The sequence below is a fragment of the Procambarus clarkii genome, chromosome 9 (assembly GCF_040958095.1).
Source record: "Procambarus clarkii isolate CNS0578487 chromosome 9, FALCON_Pclarkii_2.0, whole genome shotgun sequence".
Lineage (NCBI taxonomy): Eukaryota > Metazoa > Arthropoda > Malacostraca > Decapoda > Cambaridae > Procambarus > Procambarus clarkii.
In genome coordinates this window covers 4,868,239-4,894,117 of record NC_091158.1, presented here as the reverse complement: position 1 = coordinate 4,894,117, position 25,879 = coordinate 4,868,239, and the positions used below count along the sequence as shown (strand labels likewise).

General features: G+C 51.7%; 1 protein-coding gene across 1 annotated transcript in view; it reads left to right on the top strand.

The window, feature by feature from the left end:
• The first annotated feature begins 1,783 nt into the window (after positions 1 to 1,783).
• The window catches only part of LOC123766342 (protein-L-histidine N-pros-methyltransferase), a 414,422-nt gene continuing 390,326 nt past the window's right edge, over positions 1,784 to 25,879 (top strand). The window contains exon 1 of the mRNA XM_069321088.1: positions 1,784 to 2,193. Coding sequence (XP_069177189.1) covers positions 1,826 to 2,193 — 368 coding nt within the window. The 5' untranslated portion in view covers positions 1,784 to 1,825. The remainder of the gene's footprint in view (positions 2,194 to 25,879) is intronic.

The window sequence follows — 25,879 nt, the reverse complement described above, 5'->3', positions numbered from 1 at the left end:
TATGACACAAATGTTTTGGGTGAGGTGATATGACACAAATGTTTTGGGTGAGGTGATATGACACAAATGTTTTGGGTGAGGTGATATGACACAAATGTTTTGGGTGAGGTGATATGACACAAATGTTTTGGGTGAGGTGATATGACACAAATGTTTTGGGTGAGGTGGGTATTAATTGGGTATGAAGCCATAAGAATGAAAGTAACCGCAGAAGGCCTATTGGCCCATACTTTCTCTTGCTGCTTCTATGTTGGTTCGGGGTCTTCAGGCGGGTAAAATATAGTTATGCATGAATTGGCTGTTGATTGCTGGTGTTTTCTTTTTGATGTGTAGTGCCTCGCAGATGTCGAGCCGCCTGCTATCGCTGTACCTATCGATGATTTCTGTGCACTCACTGGAACACGTACACTCAAGAACACGTACACTCAGGAACACGTACACTCAGGAACACGTACACTCAGGAACACGTACACTCAGGAACACGTACACTCAGGAACACGTACACTCAGGAACACGTACACTCAGGAACACGTACACTCAGGAACACGTACACTCAGGAACACGTACACTCAGGAACACGTACACTGGAACACGTACACTGGAACACGTACACTCAGGAACACGTACACTCAGGAACACGTACACTGGAACACGTACACTGGAACACGTACACTCTGGAACACGTACACTCTGGATCACGTACACTGGAACACGTACACTCAGGAACTCGTACACTCAGGAACACGTACACTGGAACACGTACACTCAGGAACACGTACACTCAGGAACACGTACACTGGAACACGTACACTCAGGAACACGTACACTCAGGAACACGTACACTCAGGAACACGTACACTCAGGAACACGTACACTGGAACACGTACACTCAGGAACACGTACACTGGAACACGTACACTCAGGAACACGTACACTCAGGAACACGTACACACTGCAGGTGAACCACAGAATTACCTCTTAGCGAGGCACTACACATCAATAAGTCTATGTTGAATTACCACACACCACTTAGTCCCAGAACTAAGAGGCATGAGTTACGAGGAAAGGCTGCGGGAAATGCACCTTACGACACTGGAAGACAGAAGAGTGAGGGGAGACATGATCACAACCTACAAAATCCTCAAGGGAATTGGCAGGGTAGACAAGGATAAACTATTCAACACGGGAGGGACGCGAACAAGGGGACACAGGTGGAAACTGAGTACCCACATGAGCCACAGGGATGTTAGAAAGAACTTTTTCAATGTCAGAGTAGTTAACAGATGGAATGCATTAGGCAGTGATGTGGTGGAGGCTGACTCCATACACAGTTTTAAATATAGATATGATAGAGCCCAGAAGGCTCAGGAACCTGTACACCTGTTGATTGACTGTTGAGAGGCGGGACCAAAGAGCCAGAGCTCAACCCCCGCAAGCACAAATAGGTGAGTACAGAGTATCCACTTTACCGTTCAAGGAGTACCCACTTGAAGGATACTCTCGACTCAAGATACGTTACAACCTCCGCATATTTGTGTTCGAAAATTTTAACATCAGTAAATATTTTCACATATTACAATTTGGGGTCAAAGGTCAAGTGTTGTGGGACGGTATATGAGGTTAACGACCACCAGTAATGGACACAGATAACAAGCTGTCCACGGTGATTACAGGCTCTTCAACATGAATTATAGACAGAAGCGAAGACGCTGTGAAATTACGTTGAATTGAAGTGATTATAGCACCCTAGTGAAGCCAGGTGAGTGGAGGAGATCATACAACTCTAAACCAACTTCTTTGTTGCAGGTTGTTGAGTCGAGGCCGGATGTTCGTGTGGTCCGAAGCTCAGGCCAGACAGCTGTTGGGACGAGGCCGGACCGAGGTCGCTGGGGGACACGACTGGATCAAAGACGACCAGGACGACCAGGCGTGTCCAGTGACTAGCCGCAAGCAGCGTCCCCTGGGGGAGGAGTCCGGCCAGTGGGATGTTGAACTGGGTGATGACGACCCAGAGGCGTGCCCGGGAGCTGAGGCCCGGCACCCGGAAGGTGACCTGTGGGTGGGTGACCGTCTGCTGGACCTGGGTGCCGGGGACGGTCACGTGACCCGGGTGCTGGGTGATGGAGCCCGCCACGTGGATGTGACGGAGGCCTCACCCATCATGAGACATCGCCTCAGGGAGCGTGGCTACAGGTGAGTACGTCTCCCACTGTTTGCTGCCTCACCTCTCACTCCCACTGTTTGCTGCCTCACCTCTCACTCCCACTGTTTGCTGCCTCACCTCTCACACCCACTGTTTGCTGCCTCACCTCTCACTCCCACTGTTTGCTGCCTCACCTCTCACTCCCACTGTTTGCTGCCTCACCTCTCACTCCCACTGTTTGCTGCCTCACCTTTCACTCCCACTGTTTGCTGCCTCACCTCTCACTCCCACTGTTTGCTGCCTCACCTCTCACTCCCACTGTTTGCTGCCTCACCTCTCACCCCACTGTTTGCTGCCTCACCTCTCACCCCACTGTTTGCTGCCTCACCTCTCACTCCCACTGTTTGCTGCCTCACCTCTCACTCCCACTGTTTGCTGCCTCACCTCTCACACCCACTGTTTGCTGCCTCACCTCTCACCCCACTGTTTGCTGCCTCACCTCTCACTCCCAGTGTTTGCTGCCTCACCTCTCACCCCACTGTTTGCTGCCTCACCTCTCACCCCACTGTTTGCTGCCTCACCTCTCACCCCAGTGTTTGCTGCCTCACCTCTCACCCCAGTGTTTGCTGCCTCACCTCTCACCCCAGTGTTTGCTGCCTCACCTCTCACCCCAGTGTTTGCTGCCTCACCTCTCACTCCCACATCATCATACAGCCGTGTGGGAGTCGTCAAGTAGCGTGGGTCAAAGGTCAGCGTAGCTACGTAAGTCGTCACCGATGTGCATGACAATGATGATGGTCAGTGTTTGTTTACTAGTGACTGGGACAAGCTACTCTACTGCACGCTCTCTTTCTCTGTCTCTCTGTCTCTCTCTCTCTCTCTCTCTCTCTCTCTCTCTCTCTCTCTCTCTCTCTCTCTCTCTCTCTCTCTCTCTGTCTCTCTGTCTCTCTGTCTCTCTCTCTCTCTCTCTCTCTGTCTCTCTCTCTCTCTCTCTCTCTCTCTCTCTCTCTCTCTCTCTCTCTCTCTCTCTCTCTCTCTCTCTCTCTCTCTCTCTCTGTCTCTCTCTCTCTCTGTCTCTCTGTCTCTCTGTCTCTCTGTCTCTCTCTCTCTCTCTCTCTCTCTCTCTCTCTCTCTCTCTCTCTCTCTCTGTCTCTGTCTCTCTCTCTCTCTCTCTCTCTCTCTCTCTCTCTCTCTCTCTCTCTCTCTCTCTCTCTCTCTCTCTCTCTCTCTCTCTCTCTCTTTTGCTCAGTTTTCTCTCGCGTTCTCAGCTACTCAAGGACGTGGTAATGGGCTTGGACTATAGGTAATGGGGGGGGAGGGTGATATTTGGGTGAAAGTATAGGTAAAGGGATGGCATTAGGGCGAAAATACAAGTATTATTACATAGACAATATAAGGAGCACAGTATAGGGGTGAGAAGTAGCGGGCATGAGGTAAGAGGAGGCAGTGAGGAGGCTGCTGTAGACTCAGCCATCTGGTCAAGGCACCCCTACCCGTCTACAAGCAGCCGTCCTCGTAAACAGTGGTCACGTGCTCTCTAATCCACCTGGAAAGGAATGAAAAATACTCTATGTACGGCTCAACTATTGCTTCACTAGAAATAACCCGCTCTCTCAAATAATAGGTCGTATTTTTTTACGTTCTCGTGGCCAACGTTACAAATTCAACCTTTTAAGGTAAGCAACGGCTCACAAATATTCGCGGTTTATATGCATCGGACGCGATAGGTTAGGTGGGTTGCTTGGGATTGCTCGCTTTTGGTTAGGCTAAAAGGTTGGATTTTTTACGGAGCGGCAAAGCAAGAGATGAGGCTGTTCTCGTGTCCGTATCTCATCACTGTAAATGCTTCATATATATATATATATATATATATATATATATATATATATATATATATATATATATATATATATATATATATATATATATATATATATATAACTGAAAACTCACCCCAGAAGTGACTCGAACCCATACTCCCAGGAGCCACGCAACTGGTATGTACAAGACGCCTTAATCCACTTGACCATCACGACCGGACAAAATGAGGTGATAGCCGAGGCTATTTGAACCACCCCACCGCCGGCACTCGGATAGTAATCTTGGGCATAGCATTTTACCAAATCACCTCATTCTTTTGGGGCACACGTGAGGAACACAAATGCGAACAAGCCTGAATGGTCCCCAGGACAATATGCAACTGAAAACTCACACCCCAGAAGTGACTCGAACCCATACTCCCAGGAGCCACGCAACTGGTATGTACAAGGCGCCTTAATCCACTTGACCATCACGACCGGACTAATGAGGTGATAGCCGAGGCTATTTGAACCACCCCACCGCCGGCACTCGGATAGTAATCTTGGGCATAGCATTTTACCAAATCACCTCATTCTTTTGGGGCACACGTGAGGAACACAAATGCGAACAAGCCTGAATGGTCCCCAGGACAATATGCAACTGAAAACTCAGTTGCATATTGTCTAGATTACTAGACAATATGCAATATGCAAACTAGATTACTATCCGAGTGCCGGCGGTGGGGTGGTTCAAATAGCCTCGGCTATCACCTCATTAGTCCGGTCGTGATGGTCAAGTGGATTAAGGCGTCTTGTACATACCAGTTGCGTGGCTCCTGGGAGTATGGGTTCGAGTCACTTCTGGGGTGTGAGTTTTCAGTTGCATATTGTCCTGGGGACCATTCAGGCTTGTTCGCATTTGTGTTCCTCACGTGTGCCCCAAAAGAATGAGGTGATTTGGTAAAATGCTATGCCCAAGATTACTATCCGAGTGCCGGCGGTGGGGTGGTTCAAATAGCCTCGGCTATCACCTCATTAGTCCGGTCGTGATGGTCAAGTGGATTAAGGCGTTTTGTACATACCAGTTGCGTGGCTCCTGGGAGTATGGGTTCGAGTCACTTCTGGGGTGTGAGTTTTCAGTTGCATATTGTCCTGGGGACCATTCAGGCTTGTTCGCATATATATATATATATATATATATATATATATATATATATATATATATATATATATATATATATATATATATATATATATATATATTTGCCATCCAAACATATATATATATATATATAATATATATATATATATATATATATATATATATATATATATATATATATATATATATATATATATATATTTGCCATCCAAACTATAACACCTAACTTAACGTTGGCCTAACTATACCCAAAATTATAATATACATTATTACTCAGAGAGTCATGACGCTAACGTGAGGTATCAGTGAGAAAATCCGTTGGAGCCGTTTCGAGGATTCGAACCTATGAGGGCTTGTGTGGTTGTGTGGGAACACCCACCGCATAGGTTCGAATCCACATCATGGCTCCTACAGATTTCCTCATATTTATTATTAATTTGTAAATGTGAACAAAAGGTCTAGGTTACACAGGACGAATTACACTAGGTTAAAATTGACGAATGCGTCATTGGGCAGCAGCAGCAGCGTGGACGAGCACAATGTGAGGACGAGTTGCCCTAAAGTGAGGGTGTCTCTAGACTATAATCACCCATTCAGTTACTGGTCAACTCAGCTGTGCTTAACCAGACTGAACGAGCATAATAAAGGCCTATCATCGATACGGTCTACACTTTACCGCCATAATATAAAGTTCTCTCTGTATTACAATGGCTGCAAAGACTTTATTGGTATTAAAAGTGATTTCGAAAATCCAATAAATTTTCAGGCCATTATAGAGTCTCAGAAAACGGAGGGTTTGGTGTGCACAACCATGGCCTCGCCAACAGAAAATGGCTACTTACCCTCTCACACGAAGGGTTACTTACCTTTATTAAGGGAGAGTTCGTTAATCTTACTGGTAAAACGAAGCGTCCCGAGGACCCTTACCTCTTCAAGGGAGCCGTAAAAGGTGGTTTGGGTAACGAGGACGGCACTGAAGCCTTGCCCATAAGGGTAAGTGAAGCCAAATTAATGACCCATAAGAGCCGAGGCGAATTCATTAATCAGGATCAACAACATATTTGTTCAAGCGCCCAGGACGTTCACTGAACTAAAACAGAAGCCCGTTTTCTATGACTGGGCTCCTGCGTGTGTGTGTGATAATTTACTTATTTATTTATTTATATATATACAAGAAGGTACATCGGGTTTGTGAGAATACATTGGATAGTACAGTATTTACACTCTTGTAAAGCCAGCGTAGTAAAGCCTCTTGTAAAACTTGTAGTACGCGCAGCGTTTCGGGCAGGTCCTTAATCTAACATAATTATAAGTAGGTAATTTCTATCAGAATTGATAAATGATAAAGATACATTGCAAGAGAAAAATGAGATGAGAGAGCTTAGTAAGTATATTAAAGCACATTGTTATATTAAAGCTCTGATTGATTACATTGACAGTTTGATTAGTAATTTAAACAAGATTAATAGACACCATACAGCAGATTGACAGCACATATAAGACAGCAATGATCACAATGGTAAAGATGTTCAGATTGGGTACATAAAGATTGGGAGACTGGGTAGCAAAAGATACAGATAAACAAGATTTATAAACACCATACAACAGATTGGCAGCACATATAAGAAGACAGCAATGATCACAATGGTAAAGATGTACAAATTGGGAACATAAAGGTTGGGAGATTGGGTAGCAATTGATACAGTGCAATTTTAAGGCAAAAAGTGAAAAACTATGAAGATGAAATTAGGTCCTTTTTAGTATTGATTTTGAATGATGTAAAAGTTGGACAGCTTTTCAATTCAGTAGGGAGTGAGTTCCATAAACTGGGTCCCTTTATTTGCATAGAGTGTTTACACAGATTAAGTTTAACTCTGGGGATATAAGAGATATTTATTTCTGGTGTGGTGATAATGGGTCCTATTACATCTGTCCAGGAAGAGTTTCAGACAAGGATTTGCATTTAAGAACAGGGTTTTGAAAATGTAGTTGACACAAGAGAATTTATGGAGTGAGATTATGTTTAGCATGTTTAGGGAGTTAAACAAGGGGGCTGAGTGTTGTCTGAAAGCAGAATTTGATATTATTCTGATAGCAGATTTTTGATGGGTGATGATGGACTTGAGGTGGTTTGCAGTGGTTGAACCCCATGCACAGATACCATAGTTGAGATAGGGATAGATTAGTGCATAATATAGAGAGATGAGAGCAGAGTTAGGTACATAATATCTGATTTTGGAGAGTATACCAACTGTTTTAGAGACTTTCTTAGTTATGTGTTCTATGTGGGTACTGAAGTTGAGTCTCTTGTGTAAGAATAGGCCAAGAAACTTTCCATCATTTTTATTGCTAATGTTTACATTGTCTATCTGAAGCTGAATTGCATTTGTAGATTTGCTTCCAAATAGGATGTAGTAGGTATTTTCTATGTTAAGTGTTAGTTTGTTGGTTGACATCCATAAGTGGACTTTTTTTTAGTTCATTAACAACATCATCATTTAGTGTATGTGGGTTGGGGTTGAAGTAGATGAGAGTAGTATCATCCGCAAACAAAATAGGTTTCAGAAAGTTAGAGACATTAGGCAGATCATTGATGTATATAAGAAATAGAAGAGGTCCCAAGATGCTGCCCTGTGGCACTCCAACGGTTATTGGTAGAATGGGAGAGATTATATTATTGATGGCTACACATTGGTGTCTATCACTAAGATAGGATTGGATATAGTCCAGTGCATGGCCTCGGATTCCATAATGATGGAGTTTACATAAGAGGTAATCGTGATTAACAGTATCAAAGGCCTTTCTCAGGTCAATGAAGAGTCCAATCGGAAACTCATTTTTGTCAAGGGCTGAGTAAATTATATCAAGGAGACTAATAATTGCATCGTTGGTACTCTTTTGAGAGTGGAAGCCAAACTGACAGGGGCTAAGAATGTCGAATTTTACGAGATAGGAGTAGAGCTGTTTATAGATAATTTTTTCAAATATTTTTGATAGTATGGGTAGGTTCGATATTGGTCTATAGTTGTTTATGTCTGCCGGATTACCTCCTTTATGAACTGGCGTTACTCTTGCTTTTTTAAGGATATCAGGGAAGGTGTGACACTCAAGGGATTTGTTGAACAGCAGAGCTATAGGTGGCGCAAGGGCGTGGGAGGCTCTCTTGTATACAATGGATGGGATTTCACTGGTGTTCCCAGCTTTGGTTTTTAGTGAGTGTATGATGGACACAACATCTGTCGCGCTGACTGGTGAAAGGAGAAGAGAGTTTGGACAGCTGCCTGAGAGATATGTGTTGATATGTGTCTGAGTCTGTGGGATTTTACTTGCAAGGTTAGCACCAATCGATGAAAAGAAGCTATTAAATTCATTCGCCATTTCTAAGTCAGATGACAGTGTAAGGCCATCCTTAGAGAGTGTTATCTGGTTGTGGGAGTGTTGTTTAGTTCCTAGGATATTAGAGATGGTATTCCATGTGCTTTTCATGTTGCCTTTTGCTTCTTTGAATCTAGTCTCATAATATGAAAGTTTAGCTTTTCTTATGATACTGGTAAGCACTGACGAGTACCTTTTAACTACTTCCACTGAAACCACTTGTGAGCCACGGGTTATTTTTTCTTTTATCAGTTACTTGTTTGGTAAGGAGGGGACAGTGAGTGTTGTAGAGGCTTAGAGTTTTGGAGAGAAAGAGGTTAGTTGATGAGTTTATATCCTATGTATTATTAAATTCAGATTCCCAGTTAATATTGTGAAGTGCATTAGAGAGATTGCCTAAAGCTGATTCACTATGTAGCCTGAATGAGAGTTTCTTGGTTTCTGGTGGTGATGTGTCAATGTTTGCTATGAGGAAGGTAGGATAGTGGTCAGTTGTTCTGTCATAAATTACCCCAGATGTAAGGGGAGCTGTTATACTAGTCCATAAGTGATCCAGGGTAGTGGCAGATGTTTGAGTGACTCGGGTGGGCTTGGTGATTGTGGGGATTAGCATACAGGAGTGCATGCTGTTACGGAAATAGTCAACTTGAGGGTTGTTTTGAAGACCCAGGTCAATACTGAAATCACCTCCCAGGATGATGTGATTTTTGTTGAGATTGTTATTTATGATAAGAATCCTTACATTGTTTGAGAATAAAGCTATGTTGGTATTAGGAAATCTATAGATGGTACCGATAGTCAGGGAGAATTTAAGGGATATACTGGAGAACTTGGCAAAGGTATATTCACAATAGTCGTCTCTATCACTAATGACACTATTGCAAATGGAGGTATCTTTGTAATATATTGCTGTGCCACCTCCTTTTTTATTAGGCCTGCAGTTGTGAATGGCTTTATAACCAGCTAGTGCTGTGAGTAGTGCATTTATATCATCAAAATGTTTACCAAGTGACCTAACATTTTGGTTGTAAACTGATAAGCAGGTGCTATTTAGGAGTTTGTTTTTTGCAAGATTTGCTGTGTAATACCTGCAATAATAATGATGATCAATGTGCTGATTTGTGTGAATATGAGACAGAAGATTTCAATCAGGATCAATATCATTAAGCATATAGGTGCAATAATGTCACGATACAATAAGATAAGCAATTACAGGAACAGTTAAATACTAAATCTGCTGTAAATAGAAAGTAATTATAGCAAAACACAACAATACAATAATATAACAATACAATAAGAACTTACAAAGTATTGAGTCTACTAAAATTAGAAAATAATTAGAGCAAAACACAACAATAAATGCCAGTAAACAAAAGACTTGAAACAATTAGAGGTAGAATAAAGGTCACTAGATAGCGATGGAGGATACACAAGTTTGGTGGAGAGAACAACAAATCAGTAGAGACTGTCAAGATGAATATATAGAAAATTTGACAAATGATAATTGTAAAGTAAAATAATCTTAAAGATAATAAATTTTATTTAGCTTAGTGTTTAACCTATAATTAGTATGAACTTAATTAAGAGAACAAAATGAGATCAATAATTGATTTCAATAAATGACATATATCAATACAATTAAATTTAAAATTTAAAAAGAATAGGGTAAGATTAGATTTAAGAGTAGAACTTTACAATGATAGTGAGGTAGATGCTTGCATAAGTGCATGGAGACTTGACGGATTATTTAGGAAATTATATGAATGATAGAACATTAGGTTAATGGTAAGGCAGAGACAGCACCTTAGACAAAGTTAGATTAAGTTAGGTTAGGCTCAGGCACTGAAAGAGTTATTTTAAGTATTGGCATGGGTCGGGTTCAGGTTTTCAGATATACCACAATCACTAAGGAAGGCCAGTAGTTGTTGGTCACACTTTGTTTCAAATCTTTTTCCTGCACTTTCCTTCTTCGCAATGATCGTTCCATTCCTAGTGTAGCACTGCTTGATAACACCAGGGTCTTGTTTGCGAATTTGACGCAGCCTGTAGAGGAGGGATCCACGCTGCTTTGTAAGGCACTCATTTATGTAGAGGTTGGTTTATGCTTAGCAGCTGATTGTATGAGGTCAAACTTCGCTGAGGGATTTGCAAGTTTGATGAGCATTCTCCTACTGCTACGGGAATTGTTTTTATCTATCCTGATAGCTGATTTGATATCAACATTGACTTTGATCTTTGAATTAATTAGGGTTATCTTGACATGATTTCGGGGCTTTAGTGTCCCTGCGGCCCGCTCCTCGACCAGGCCTCCACCCCCAGGAAGCAGCCCGTGACAGCTGACTAACACCCAGGTACCTATTTACTGCTAGGTAACAGGGGCATAGGGTGAAAGAAACTCTGCCCATTGTTTCTCGCCGGTGCCCGGGATTGAACCCGGGACCACAGGATCCCAAGTCCAGCGTGCTGTCCGCTCGGCCGACCGGCTCCCTATTGGTGTGTGGGCTATGTTACAACAATTCTCACCTTGTTGTTCATCAGGTAGTCATAATTACACCTGACTTACCAATGGGGTGATCAGACTTTAGTACATTTGGACGTCAGAACATTGTGTACCTGAGAACACTCCTCCGTATCGTGTCTCAAATGTAATTTGTATAAATAACAATATATTTATATAATAACAATAGTAATATATATATATATATATATATATATATATATATATATATATATATATATATATATATATATATATATAGATAGTCTGTCTTCCTACGCTCTCTCCTGCCCTTCCCTCTTTCCTTCCCCTCTCCTTCCCTTCTCCCTCCCCCCTCCTAGCCTCTCTCCTCTCTTCCTTTTCTAGCGCCGTTAGGACCAGTTCTTTCAACTTGTCTTCGCCCTCCCCCCTCCGTCCCTCGTGGTTGTGGGCCTCGCTACAGTACTGTGTACATCTTACAGTTTCCTTGTGTGCTTCATGATATGGGTCCTCCAGGACGGGGCTGCTTGCTCTAGGACTGGTCTCACGTAGGTGATGTACAAGATGTTCGCTATTTTAGATCATGCTGCTAATATGATGGTATATATATCATGATATATATGAGGGTATATATATCATCATATATGAACTACCCGTAGTTCTTAAAAAAAGAACTTACGGGTAGATATAAACTTAAGTGTTTCATGGAGGAGGTTCCCCACTATTGTGCACCATCCTGCTGACCATCTCTCCAGAGTCCCCATTTTCATCACCTTACACTTGCAGGTACTGAATTCTTGTCGCCACTTGTCGGACCAGCTCTGTAGTCTGCCTAGGACTTTATGGAGTATTCTGAAATCTTCGTCCATCTTTTTAGCCCATTAATGTTGATGTATTGACAAACATGTCGCGCCCTACCCGCCTTGGAGGTCATTGAGAGACTCTCTCTTTATTGGGTCGTTGGGGAGTTGTTGTGGTACTCCAGCACAACGTCTCCCTCTCTCATGTCTGCTGGCCACTCCCTCCTGCTTCCAGTTGTTTACCGGTTCCTCTCGCCTTCTTCTCAACAACTTAATGCTTTGAACTATGTCAAAGACCTCTTGGCAGTTTAGAAATATGCAGTTTATCCATTCTTCTCTGTCCTGTCATTTTGGTGTCCATTTGTTGAGCTCCAATTAGTTTGATAGACACGATTTTTCTAACTCTTAATTGATAGCGATGCTTGTTTACAGTATCGTGGTAATGCCTTTCTGGTTGTATTCTTGTATATTGGTACCACATTTGCCGTCTTCCAGCTGCTGGGCAACTTACTCCTTGGTAGTGGGTCAATGAAGATCATTGCACGAGGTATACTGAGGGTCTGTGCAGCTTCTTTCAACATCCACGGTGATATGTTGGCTGGCCCCCCCCCCCAGCTATAGTTCCTCCTTGTAGCTCTGGTCAGGTGTTTATTTCCTATACTGATACCTCTATATTGCCCCCCCCCCCTTCTCTCTCTCTCTCTCTCTCTCTCTCTCTCTCTCTCTCTCTCTTTCTCTCTCTCTCTCTCTCTCTCTCTCTCTCTCTCTCTCTCTCTTTCTCTCTCTCTCTTTTCTCTTTTCTCTCTCTCTTTTCTCTCTTTTCTCTCTCTCTTCTCTCTTTTCTCTCTCTTTTCTCTCTTTTCTCTCTCTCTCTTTTCTCTCTCTCTCTTTTCTCTCTCTCTCTTTTCTCTCTCTCTCTTTTCTCTCTCTCTCTTTTCTCTCTCTCTCTTTTCTCTCTCTCTCTTTTCTCTCTCTCTCTTTTCTCTCTCTCTCTTTTCTCTCTCTCTCTCTCTCTCTCTCTCTCTCTCTCTCTCTCTCTCTCTCTCTCTCTCTCTCTCTCTCTCTCTCTTTTCTCTCTCTCTTTTCTCTTTTCTCTCTCTCTTTTCTCTTTTCTCTCTCTCTTTTCTCTTTTCTCTCTCTCTTTTCTCTCTTTTTTCTCTCTCTCTTTTCTCTCTCTTTTCTCACTCTCTTTTCTCTCTTTTCTCACTCTCTTTTCTCTCTCTCTCTCTCTCTCTCTCTCTCTCTCTCTCTCTCTCTCTCCCCTCCCCTCCCTCCCCCCCTCTATCTCCCTCTCCACCTCCCTCCCTCCCTCCCCACTTCCCTCTAACTAACTCTGTGTGGTTCTATAGTTCAGTCACCTGGTCTTTCACTGTCATTGTCCTTCTAGTAATGTTATGCAGCAGCCTCGATTATTTATTGCCTTCGAATATCTTTTTTCATTCTCTTGTAAAGTTTGTTGGTTTCTAACACTTCTTCCATCTGTGTGACACTCTTCTTACGTCTATATTTTGCTCACATTTTCCTGCTTCTTATCAGTACATCTTGGGATTGTCTGATCATCCTTGGGCTCTAATATTTTCTCATCTCTTTGTCCCATAGTGATGGTGTGTATCTCTTCGACAAGTCTCCTTGTATCTCTCACTTGTCTCATTGTTGTACCTGTTGTTTTACCAGTCTTCCACCCGTTGGTGTATCCGTTGTTGTACCTGTTGTTGCACCTGTTGTTGCACCCATGGTTGTTCCTGTTGTACGTTATAAGTAAACTATGCTAACATTCTAATTCTTTGTGTAGAGGATAGATGGATATAGCTGAGTGTGTGGGGAGGGGGTTGATATTGGTGTTGGGGGTGTGTGGGGGAGGATGGTGGCCGTCCGGTGGCCACCCCTGGTCACCCCTGGTCACCCCTGACCGCCCCTGACCGCCCCTGACCGCCCCTGACCGCCCCTGACCGCCCCTTACCACCCCTGACCACCCTTGACCGCCCCTGGCCACCTTTGGCCTCCCCCTGACCACCCTTGACCGCCCCTGGTCGCCCCTGGCCACCCCTGACCGCCCCTGGCCACCCCTGACCGCCCCTGGCCACCCCTGGCCACCCCTGGCCACCTCTGACCGCCCCTGGCACTAACTCCACCTGTCGCACCTTTATGGGCGAGAGAGACGGGCTGAGGGCGGGCGGGTGTGGGCGGTGTAACATGTTTTAGGAGCAGTTTATAAACTGTTGTGGCTGAGTAAAGCGGCCCCTCGCTTGATACCTCCAGCCCCCTGTGGGCCTACCTGCAGCCCCTGTGGGCTTACAGCCCCTGTGGGCTTATCTACAGCCCCCGTGGGCTTACCTGCAGCCCCTGTGGGCTTACCTACAGCCCCTGTGGGCTTACCTGCAGCCCCTGTGGGCTTACCTACAGCCCCTGTGGGCTTACCTACAGCCCCTGTGGGCTTACCTACAGCCCCTGTGGACTTACCAACAGCCCCTGTGGGCTTACCTACAGCCCCTGTGGGCTTACCTACAGCCCCTGTGGACTTACCTACAGCCCCTGTGGACTTACCTACAGCCCCTGTGGACTTACCTACAGCCCCTGTGGGCTTACCTACAGCCCCTGTGGGCTTACCTACAGCCCCTGTGGGCTTACCTACAGCCCCTGTGGACTTACCTACAGCCCCTGTGGGCTTACCTACAGCCCCTGTGGGCTTACCTACAGCCCCTGTGGACTTACCTACAGCCCCTGTGGACTTACCTACAGCCCCTGTGGGCTTACCTACAGCCCCTGTGGGCTTACCTACAGCCCCTGTGGGCTTACCTACAGCCCCTGTGGGCTTACCTACAGCCCCTGTGGACTTACCTACACCAACTACTCTGATGTACTTGAAAGCTCCAGCTCCTGAGCCCCGCCCTTCCAATGGCGGTAGTTTAATGCAACAGCAATTTGCAAATTTTTCTTGCCGTATTTTAATTTTAAATGGTTTATTGCGTTAAACCGCAGCTCCTCCCCCCCACCCACCCCACCACACCCCCACCACCCACTCCACCACACCCCCACCACCCACCCCACCACAGCCTCCCACCCACTCCACCCCAGCCCCCCACCCACTCCACCACACCTCCCCCACCCACTCCACCCCAGCCCCTCACCCACTCCACCACACACTCCACCACAGCTCCTCCACCCACTCCACCACAGCCCCCCACCCACTCCACCGCAGCTCCTCCACCCACTCCACCACAGCCCACCACCCACCCCACCACAGCCCCCCACCCACTCCACCACAGCTCCCCCTCCCACTCCACCCCAGCCCCCTACAAACCCCCAACACTCCACAAATCCGTCACACACAGCTGTGAGCATCATAGACCAAGGTGTGGAGGGTCATCTTGGAGGTGTGGGGGTGAATGGGGCTCAGTAATGGGGTTTAAATGTCATCTGGAAGCCCGAAATGGGGGTTTAAAGTCCTGGTGAGGCGGGCGGGGGGTTGGGGGGGGGGGTTAAGAGCGCCTCAGGTGGGGGTTATGGCCAGGTAAACCCGCCTCCAGGTAGGCTTATGACGCGGTTATGAAAGATCTGAAGCAGCTTTATGATTCGCTTAGAGGGATTCACGACGGTCTGAGTTGTGTCCGGGTGGGGTGTTGAGGGTGGGGATGGGTCCAGGTGGGGTGTTGAGGGTGGGGATGGGTCCAGGTGGGGTGTTGAGGGTGGGGATGGGTCCAGGTGGGGTGTTGTGGGTGGGGATGGGTCCAGGTGTGGTGTTGAGGGTGGGGATGGGTCCAGGTGTGGTGTTGAGGGTGGGGATGGGTCCAGGTGGGGTGTTGAGGGTGGAGAATTGGTCCAGGTGGGGTGTTGGGGGTGGAGAATGGGTCCAGGTGGGGTGTTGAGGGTGGGGATGGGGCCAGGTGGGGTGTTGAGGGTGGGGATGGGTCCAGGTGGGGTGTTGAGGGTGGAGAATGGGTCCAGGTGGGGTGTTGAGGGTGGGGATGGGTCCAGGTGGGGTGTTGAGGGTGGGGATGGGTCCAGGTGGGGTGTTGAGGGTGGGGATGGGTCCAGGTGGGGTGTTGTGGGTGGGGATGGGTCCAGGTGTGGTGTTGAGGGTGGGGATGGGTCCAGGTGTGGTGTTGAGGGTGGGGATGGGTCCAGGTGGGGTGTTGAGGGTGGAGAATTGGTCCAGGTGGGGTGTTGAGGGTGGGGATGGGTCCAGGTGGGGTGTTGAGGGTGGGGATGGGTCCAGGTGTGGTGTTGAGGGGTGGGGATGGGTCCAGGTGGGGTGTTGAGGGTGGGGATGGGTCCAGGTGTGGTGTTGAGGGTGGAGAATTGGTCCAGGTGGGGTGTTGGGGGTGGAGAATGGGTCCAGGTGGGGTGTTGAGGGTGGGGATGGGTCCAGGTGGGGTGTTGAGGGTGGGGATGGGTCCAGGTGGGGTGTTGAGGGTGGGGATGGGTCCAGGTGGGGTGTTGGGGGTGGAGAATTAGTCCAGGTGGGGTGTTGAGGGTGGGGATGGGTCCAGGTGGGGTGTTGAGGGTGGGGATGGGTCCAGGTGGGGTGTTGAGGGTGGGGATGGGTCCAGGTGGGGTGTTGAGGGTGGGGATGGGTCCAGGTGGGGTGTTGAGGGTGGGGATGGGTCCAGGTGTGGTGTTGAGGGTGAGGATGGGTCCAGGTGGGGTGTTGAGGGTGGGGATGGGTCCAGGTGGGGTGTTGAGGGTGGGGATGGGTCCAGGTGGGGTGTTGAGGGTGGAGAATTGGTCCAGGTGGGGTGATGAGGGTGGGAATGTGTCCAGGTGGGGTGTTGAGGGTGGGGATGGGTCCAGGTGGGGTGTTGAGGGTGGGGATGGGTCCAGGTAGGGTGTTGAGGGTGGAGAATTGGTCCAGGTGGGGTGTTGAGGGTGGGAATGTGTCCAGGTGGGGTGTTGAGGGTGGGGATGGGTCCAGGTGGGGTGTTGAGGGTGGGGATGGGTCCAGGTGGGGTGTTGAGGGTGGGGATGGGTCCAGGTGGGGTGTTGAGTGTGGAGAATTGGTCCAGGTGGGGTGTTGAGTGTGGAGAATTGGTCCAGGTGGGGTGTTGAGGGTGGGAATGTGTCCAGGTGGGGTGTTGAGGGTGGGGATGGGTCCAGGTGGGGTGTTGAGGGTGGAGAATTGGTCCAGGTGGGGTGTTGAGGGTGGGAATGTGTCCAGGTGGGGTGTTGAGGGTGGGGATGGGTCCAGGTGGGGTGTTGAGGGTGGGGATGGGTCCAGGTGGGGTGTTGAGGGTGGGGATGGGTCCAGGTGGGGTGTTGAGGGTGGAGAATTGGTCCAGGTGGGGTGTTGGGGGTGGAGAATTGGTCCAGGTGGGGTGTTGGGGGTGGAAAATGGGTCCAGGTGGGGTGTTGAGGGTGGGGATGGGTCCAGGTGGGGTGTTGAGGGTGGAGAATTGGTCCAGGTGGGGTGTTGAGGGTGGGGATGGGTCCAGGTGGGGTGTTGAGGGTGAGGATGGGTCCAGGTGGGGTGTTGAGGGTGGAGAATTGGTCCAGGTGGGGTGTTGAGGGTGGGGATGGGTCCAGGTGGGGTGTTGAGGGTGGGGATGGGTCCAGGTGGGGTGTTGAGGGTGGGAATGGGTCCAGGTGGGGTGTTGAGGGTGGGGATGGGTCCAGGTGGGGTGTTGAGGGGTGGGGATGGGTCCAGGTGGGGTGTTGAGGGGTGGGGATGGGTCCATCTGTGCGGAACACAATTGTGTTCTCTAAAGGTAAGGTCTTCCTACATGACTTCTCCCAAATCTTTTACATTGCTTCTTCGTTTAATAGTGTGATTTGGCGGCGTTTTAAAAGTGGTTTTTGTTTATATATATATATATTATATATATATATATATTATATATATATATATATATATATATATATATATATATATATATATATATATATATATATATATATATATATATATATATATATATCCAACATAGCGCAGTAGTTGGAACTTAGCTTCGTTAAGATTATTTTCTGTGGCCCATTCAAGAACCTGACTTTATAAGATTTGAGGTTCGCCGTGTCCTCTATGTTGTCTACTCTCATGAAGATCCTAGTGTCTTCTGCAAAGGATGATAGAGTACTATAGGTTGTGTCCTTGTCTATGTCCGATATGAGGATGAGAAGTACTGGAGCAAACACAGTACCCTGGGGGGGCTGTACTGGGGCAGCACAGTACCCTGGGGGACTGTACTGGGGCAGCACAGTACCCTGGGGGGCTGTACTGGGGCTGCACAGTACCCTGAGGGACTGTACTGGGGCAGCACAGTACCCTGGGGGACTGTACTGGAGCAGCACAGTACCCTGGGGGACTGTACTGGGGCAGCACAGTACCCTGGGGGACTGTACTGGGGCAGCACAGTACCCTGGGGGACTGTACTGGGGCAGCACAGTACCCTGGGGGACTGTACTGGAGCAAGCACAGTACCCTGGGGGACTGTACTGGGGCAGCACAGTACCCTGGGGGACTGTACTGGGGCAGCACAGTACCCTGGGGGACTGTACTGGGGCAGCACAGTACCCTGGGGGACTGTACTGGGGCAAGCACAGTACCCTGGGGGACTGTACTGGGGCAAGCACAGTACCCTGGGGGACTGTACTGGGGCAGCACAGTACCCTGGGGGACTGTACTGGAGCAAGCACAGTACCCTGGGGGACTGTACTGGGGCAAGCACAGTACCCTGGGGGACTGTACTGGGGCAGCACAGTACCCTGGGGGACTGTACTGGAGCAAGCACAGTACCCTGGGGGACTGTACTGGGGCAGCACAGTACCCTGGGGGTCTGTACTGGGGCAGCACAGTACCCTGGGGGACTGTACTGGGGCAAGCACAGTACCCTGGGGGACTGTACTGGGGCAAGCACAGTACCCTGGGGGACTGTACTGGGGCAGCACAGTACCCTGGGGGTCTGTACTGGGGCAGCACAGTACCCTGGGGGACTGTACTGGGGCAAGCACAGTACCCTGGGGGACTGTACTGGGGCAGCACAGTACCCTGGGGGTCTGTACTGGGGCAGCACAGTACCCTGGGTGGACTGTACTGGGGCAAGCACAGTACCCTGGGGGACTGTACTGGGGCAAGCACAGTACCCTGGGGGACTGTACTGGGCAGCACAGTACCCTGGGGGTCTGTACTGGGGCAAGAACAGTACCCTGGGGGTCTGTACTGGAGCAAGCACAGTACCCTGGGGGACTGTACTGGGGCAGCACAGTACCCTGGGGGTCTGTACTGGGGCAGTACAGTACCTTGGGTGGACTGTACTGGCGCAAGCACAGTACCCTGGGGGGCTGTACTGGGGCAGCACAGTACCCTGGGGGACTGTACTGGGGCAGCACAGTACCCTGGGGGTCTGTACTGGGGCCAGACACCCCGGGGTTCACCAGGGAGCCAGACACCCCGGGGTCCACCAGGGAGCCAGACACCCCGGGGTCCACCAGGGAGCCAGACACCCCGGGGTCCACCAGGGAGCCAGACACCCCCGGGGTCCACCAGGGAGCCAGACACCCCGGGGTCCACCAGGGAGCCAGACACCCCGGGGTCCACCAGGGGGCCAGACACCCCGGGGTCCACCAGGGAGCCAGACACCCCGGGGTCCACCATGGGGCCAGACACCCCGGGGTCCACCAGGGAGCCAGACACCCCGGGGTCCACCAGGGAGCCAGACACCCCCGGGGTCCACCAGGGAGCCAGACACCCCGGGGTCCACCAGGGAGCCAGACACCCCGGGGTCCACCATGGGGCCAGACACCCCGGGGTCCACCAGGGAGCCAGACACCCCGGGGTCCACCATGGAGCCAGACACCCCGGGGTCCACCAGGGAGACAGACACCCCGGGGTCCACCAGGGAGCCAGACACCCCGGGGTCCACCATGGGGCCAGACACCCCGGGGTCCACCATGGAGCCAGACACCCCGGGGTCCACCATGGGGCCAGACACCCCGGGGTCCACCATGGGGCCAGACACCCCGGGGTCCACCAGGGAGCCAGACACCCCGGGGTCCACCATGGAGCCAGACACCCCGGGGTCCACCATGGGGCCAGACGCCCCGGGGTCCACCATGGGGCCAGACACCCCGGGGTCCACCAGGGAGCCCGACACCCCGGGGTCCACCATGGGGCCAGACATCCCGGGGTCCACCAGGGAGCCAGACACCCCGGGGTCCACCAGGGAGCCAGACACCCCGGGGTCCACCAGGGAGCCAAACACCCCGGGGTCCACCAGGGAGCCAGACACCCCGGGGTCCACCATGGGGCCAGACACCCCGGGGTCCACCAGGGAGCCAGACAACCCGGGGTCCACCAGGGAGCCAGACACCCCGGGGTCCACCAGGGAGCCAGACACCCCGGGGTCCACCAGGGAGCCAGACACCCCGGGGTCCACCAGGGAGCCAGACACCCCGGGGTCCACCAGGGAGCCAGACACCCCGGGGTCCACCAGGGAGCCAGACACCCCGGGGTCCACCAGGGAGCCAGACACCCCGGGGTCCACCAGGGAGCCAGACACCCCGGGGTCCACCAGGGAGCCAAACACCCCGGGGTCCACCAGGGAGCCAAACTCCCCGGGGTCCACCAGGGAGCCAGACACCCCCGGGGTCCACCAGGGAGCCAGACACCCCGGGGTCCACCAGGGAGCCAAACACCCCGGGGTCCACCAGGGAGCCAAACACCCCGGGGTCCACCAGGGAGCCAGACACCCCGGGGTCCACCAGGGAGCCAAACACCCCGGGGTCCACTAGGGAGCCAAACACCCCGGGGTCCACCAGGGAGCCAAAAACCCCGGGGTCCACCAGGGAGCCAAACACCCCGGGGTCCACCAGGGAGCCAAACACCCCGGGGTCCACCAGGGAGCCAAACACCCCGGGGTCCACCAGGGAGCCAAACACCCCGGGGTCCACCAGGGAGCCAGACACCCCGGGGTCCACCAGGGAGCCAAACACCCCGGGGTCCACCAGGGAGCCAAACACCCGGGGGTCCACCAGGGAGCCAAACACCCCGGGGTCCACCTGGGAGGCAAACACCCCGGGGTCCACCAGGGAGGCAAACACCCCGGGGTCCACCAGGGAGCCAGACACCCCGGGGTCCACCAGGGAGCCAGACACCCCGGGGTCCACCAGGGAGCCAAACACCCCGGGGTCCACCAGGGAGGCAAACACCCCGGGGTCCACCAGGGAGGCAAACACCCCGGGGTCCACCAGGGAGCCAAACACCCCGGGGTCCATCAGGGAGCCAAACACCCCGGGGTCCACCAGGGAGGCAAACACCCCGGGGTCCACCAGGGAGGCAAACACCCCGGGGTCCACCAGGGAGCCAAACACCCCGGGGTCCACCAGGGAGCCAAACACCCCGGGGTCCACCAGGGAGCCAGACAACCCGGGGTCCACCAGGGAGCCAGACACCCCGGGGTCCACCAGGGAGCCAGACACCCCGGGGTCCACCAGGGAGCCAGACACCCCGGGGTCCACCAGGGAGCCAGACACCCCGGGGTCCACCAGGGAGCCAGACACCCCGGGGTCCACCAGGGAGCCAGACACCCCGGGGTCCACCAGGGAGCCAAACACCCCGGGGTCCACCAGGGAGCCAAACTCCCCGGGGTCCACCAGGGAGCCAGACACCCCCGGGGTCCACCAGGGAGCCAGACACCCCGGGGTCCACCAGGGAGCCAAACACCCCGGGGTCCACCAGGGAGCCAAACACCCCGGGGTCCACCAGGGAGCCAGACACCCCGGGGTCCACCAGGGAGCCAAACACCCCGGGGTCCACCAGGGAGCCAAACACCCCGGGGTCCACCAGGGAGCCAAAAACCCCGGGGTCCACCAGGGAGCCAAACACCCCGGGGTCCACCAGGGAGCCAAACACCCCGGGGTCCACCAGGGAGCCAAACACCCCGGGGTCCACCAGGGAGCCAAACACCCCGGGGTCCACCAGGGAGCCAGACACCCCGGGGTCCACCAGGGAGCCAGACACCCCGGGGTCCACCAGGGAGCCAGACACCCCCGGGGTCCACCAGGGAGCCAGACACCCCCGGGGTCCACCAGGGAGCCAGACACCCCCGGGGTCCACCAGGGAGCCAGACACCCCCGGGGTCCACCAGGGAGCCAGACACCCCGGGGTCCACCAGGGAGCCAGACACCCCGGGGTCCACCAGGGAGCCAGACACCCAGGGGTCCACCAGGGAGCCAGACACCCAGGGGTCCACCAGGGAGCCAGACACCCCGGGGTCCACCAGGGAGCCAGACACCCCGGGGTCCACCAGGGAGCCAGACACCCCGGGGTCCACCAGGGAGCCAGACACCCCGGGGTCCACCAGGGAGCCAGACACCCCGGAGTCCACCAGGGAGCCAGACACCCCGGGGTCCACCAGGGAGCCAGACACCCCGGGGTCCACCAGGGAGGCAAACACCCCGGGGTCCACCAGGGAGCCAAACACCCCGGGGTCCACCAGGGAGCCAAACACCCGGGGGTCCACCAGGGAGCCAAACACCCCGGGGTCCACCAGGGAGCCAAACACCCCGGGGTCCACCTGGGAGGCAAACACCCCGGGGTCCACCAGGGAGGCAAACACCCCGGGGTCCACCAGGGAGCCAGACACCCCGGGGTCCACCAGGGAGCCAGACACCCCGGGGTCCACCAGGGAGCCAAACACCCCGGGGTCCACCAGGGAGGCAAACACCCCGGGGTCCACCAGGGAGGCAAACACCCCGGGGTCCACCAGGGAGCCAAACACCCCGGGGTCCATCAGGGAGCCAAACACCCCGGGGTCCACCAGGGAGGCAAGCACCCCGGGGTCCACCAGGGAGGCAAACACCCCGGGGTCCACCAGGGAGCCAAACACCCCGGGGTCCACCAGGGAGCCAAACACCCCGGGGTCCACCAGGGAGCCAAACACCCCGGGGTCCACCAGGGAGCCAAACTCCCCGGGGTCCACCAGGGAGCCAGACACCCCCGGGGTCCACCAGGGAGCCAGACACCCCGGGGTCCACCAGGGAGCCAAACACCCCGGGGTCCACCAGGGAGCCAGACACCCCGGGGTCCACCAGGGAGCCAGACACCCCGGGGTCCACCAGGGAGCCAAACACCCCGGGGTCCACCAGGGAGCCAAAAACCCCGGGGTCCACCAGGGAGCCAAACACCCCGGGGTCCACCAGGGAGCCAAAAACCCCGGGGTCCACCAGGGAGCCAAACACCCCGGGGTCCACCAGGGAGCCAAACACCCCGGGGTCCACCAGGGAGCCATACACCCCGGGGTCCACCAGGGAGCCAGACACCCCGGGGTCCACCAGGGAGCCAGACACCCCGGGGTCCACCAGGGAGCCAGACACCCCGGGGTCCACCAGGGAGCCAGACACCCCGGGGTCCACCAGGGAGCCAGACACCCCGGGGTCCACCAGGGAGCCAGACACCCCGGGGTCCACCAGGGAGCCAAACACCCCGGGGTCCACCAGGGAGGCAAACACCCCGGGGTCCACCAGGGAGCCAAACACCCCGGGGTCCACCAGGGAGCCAAACACCCCGGGGTCCACCAGGGAGCCAAACACCCCGGGGTCCACCAGGGAGCCAAACACCCCGGGGTCCACCAGGGAGGCAAACACCCCGGGGTCCACCAGGGAGCCAAACACCCCGGGGTCCACCAGAGAGCCAAACACCCCGGGGTCCACCAGGGAGCCAAACACCCCGGGGTCCACCAGGGAGCCAAACACCCCGGGGTCCACCAGGGAGCCAAACACCCCCGGGGTCCACCATGGGGCCAGACACCCGCGGGGTCCACCATGGGGCCAGACACCCCCGGGGTCCACCATGGGGCCAGACACCCCCGGGGTCCGCCATGGGGCCAGACACCCCCGGGGTCCACCATGGGGCCAGACACCCCGGGGTCCGCCATGTCCTGCTAGTGTTATCATTTATTCTTTTACGTAAGCTTCTCCTTCTATGATAAATTCGTACATAGCTTCTTTTTTTATAACAAAAAAATTAGCTTTTTTCTTAAGAGATTGGCATTTTTTCTTAAAAGTTTAGCTATTTAAAAAAATTACTTTTTCCAAACACGTTTTCTTCCTTGTTTACTCATTTTGGGCCTTTAGTTTTGCTTGATTCTTTATACATAATTGAGTATGCTTGATACAACATACTTGGGAGCAACATGGAATGTTTTGATGTGTTGTTATATTTGTCAAGAGTTGGTATACAGTGAGAGGTGAGAGGGTTGTGGAGTGGTGTCATCATCTCTCGGGCACACCATTAGTGGTTGTGCACCATTCCTTCCCTCCGTCCCATCCCAAATCCTTATCCTAACCCCTTCCCAGTACAATAGAGTCGTAATGGCTTGGCACTTTCCCCTGATAATTCTCTATTCTATTCTCTACCCCCTGTGCCTGCTGGACCTCAGGTGGTCCTTCAGTCGCTCATTATCAACCAGAAGCGCTATGCGTGCTGCTGGCTGTACAAGAATGTAAAAACTCTTGTATATATGAATAAAAACATTACTGTGACTGGCTGTTGCTGGGTATTTTTGCCCACCATGCCCCACCCACGATGATGATGTCGTGAACATGTCCCCTCACTGTTGAGTCAGCTACTGTCTTATGTGTTTAATCTGTTGCAGGGAAGAACCTCCCGCGCTCTTCTTGTCGTAAAAGGAAGGGATCGAAACGCTCAACTTGAGGGAGGATATTAATTTGAAAACACTCATCCAAATTGATGGTTTTTGTCGGATTGTTAAATTATTGTGCCAAGTGAGATGGGGCCGCCGTGATCACGGTCAGGTGTCAGGGGTCAGGGCTCAGGTGTCAGGTGTCAGGGGTCAGGTGTTAGGTGTCAGGGGTCAGGGCTCAGGTGTCAAGTGTCAGGGGCAACCCTACACTAGATTCCAGCGTCTGTGAAACAAATGGCTCTTAGACTCTCACTTATTCCTTCAAAAGTTTAAGCTTCTCTTCGGGAAAATAATGCTCCAAACTGACAGACTTAGCGGAGAGAGACTTGACTCCACAGCTCCTTTCATTCTGTTCAGAGTCTCTTCATGAATGGTGTATTACTCGGTGTGTTGCGGCACATGTGGGAATGTGTTGCAGTTCCAGCGGTGACCTTCACAACTGTCTTGTCACTGTATTATTTCCTTAAAGCTGTGACATCACTGTCAGATCAAACCATTTTCTTTTCCGCTTAGTTTGAAATTAAGTTAATATATAACTGAACAAAAATGTGCAGTAATTATGACAGTTTATTATCCAGTTGTCCTTACAAAAGAAATCTGTTATATAATTATTTTTTTAACCGGAAGAATTTTGCCGAAAAGTTAGTGGAAAACCAGGTATGTTTTTCTAACTTGCTTTCATCATATATATTTAAAAAAATCATGTAAGAAATCAAGCAGATTCGTTAAGCACGAACGCAACGTTGATGGAAAGAAAATATTATTGAAATTTTCTATGGTAAATACGAGAGCACAAAAATATGCATCCAATTTTTACCATATCTTCTTCCCGGTAAACTAGATTCCCAGTTTCTGTTGTCACAGGACTCCCGGTAAACTAGATTCCCAGTTTCTGTTGTCACAGGACTAGTGGTTCGGGGAGAACTATTTTTTCTACTATAACTGTAATATTCCTTTGGGTTATACCATTTTCAGCAACGTATGTCGCAAACGTTACCAGGACGAAGTAACGTTTGTGTTTGGTCGTGACCGGGTATATTCTGCCGCGTCCTGAAAATGGTTGTTGTGTGTTATAGTGGTGGTTGTGACAGACAGACAGACGTGTTGAGGGTAGACGGGGCGTTGTGACAGACAGACAGACGTGTTGAGGGTAGACGGGGCGTTGTGACAGACAGACAGACGTGTTGAGGGTAGACGGGGCGTTGCGACAGACAGACAGACGTGTTGAGGGTAGACGGAGCGTTGTGACAGACAGACGTGTTGAGGGTAGACGGGGCGTTGTGACAGACAGACAGACAGACGTGTTGAGGGTAGACGGGGCGTTGTGACAGACAGACAGACAGACGTGTTGAGGGTAGACGGGGCGTTGTGACAGACAGACAGACGTGTTGAGGGTAGACGGGGCGTTGTGACAGACAGACAGACGTGTCGAGGGTAGACGGCGCGTTATCTGACGGCTCCACCGTATATCTTCAGTGCTTGATGCGGACGT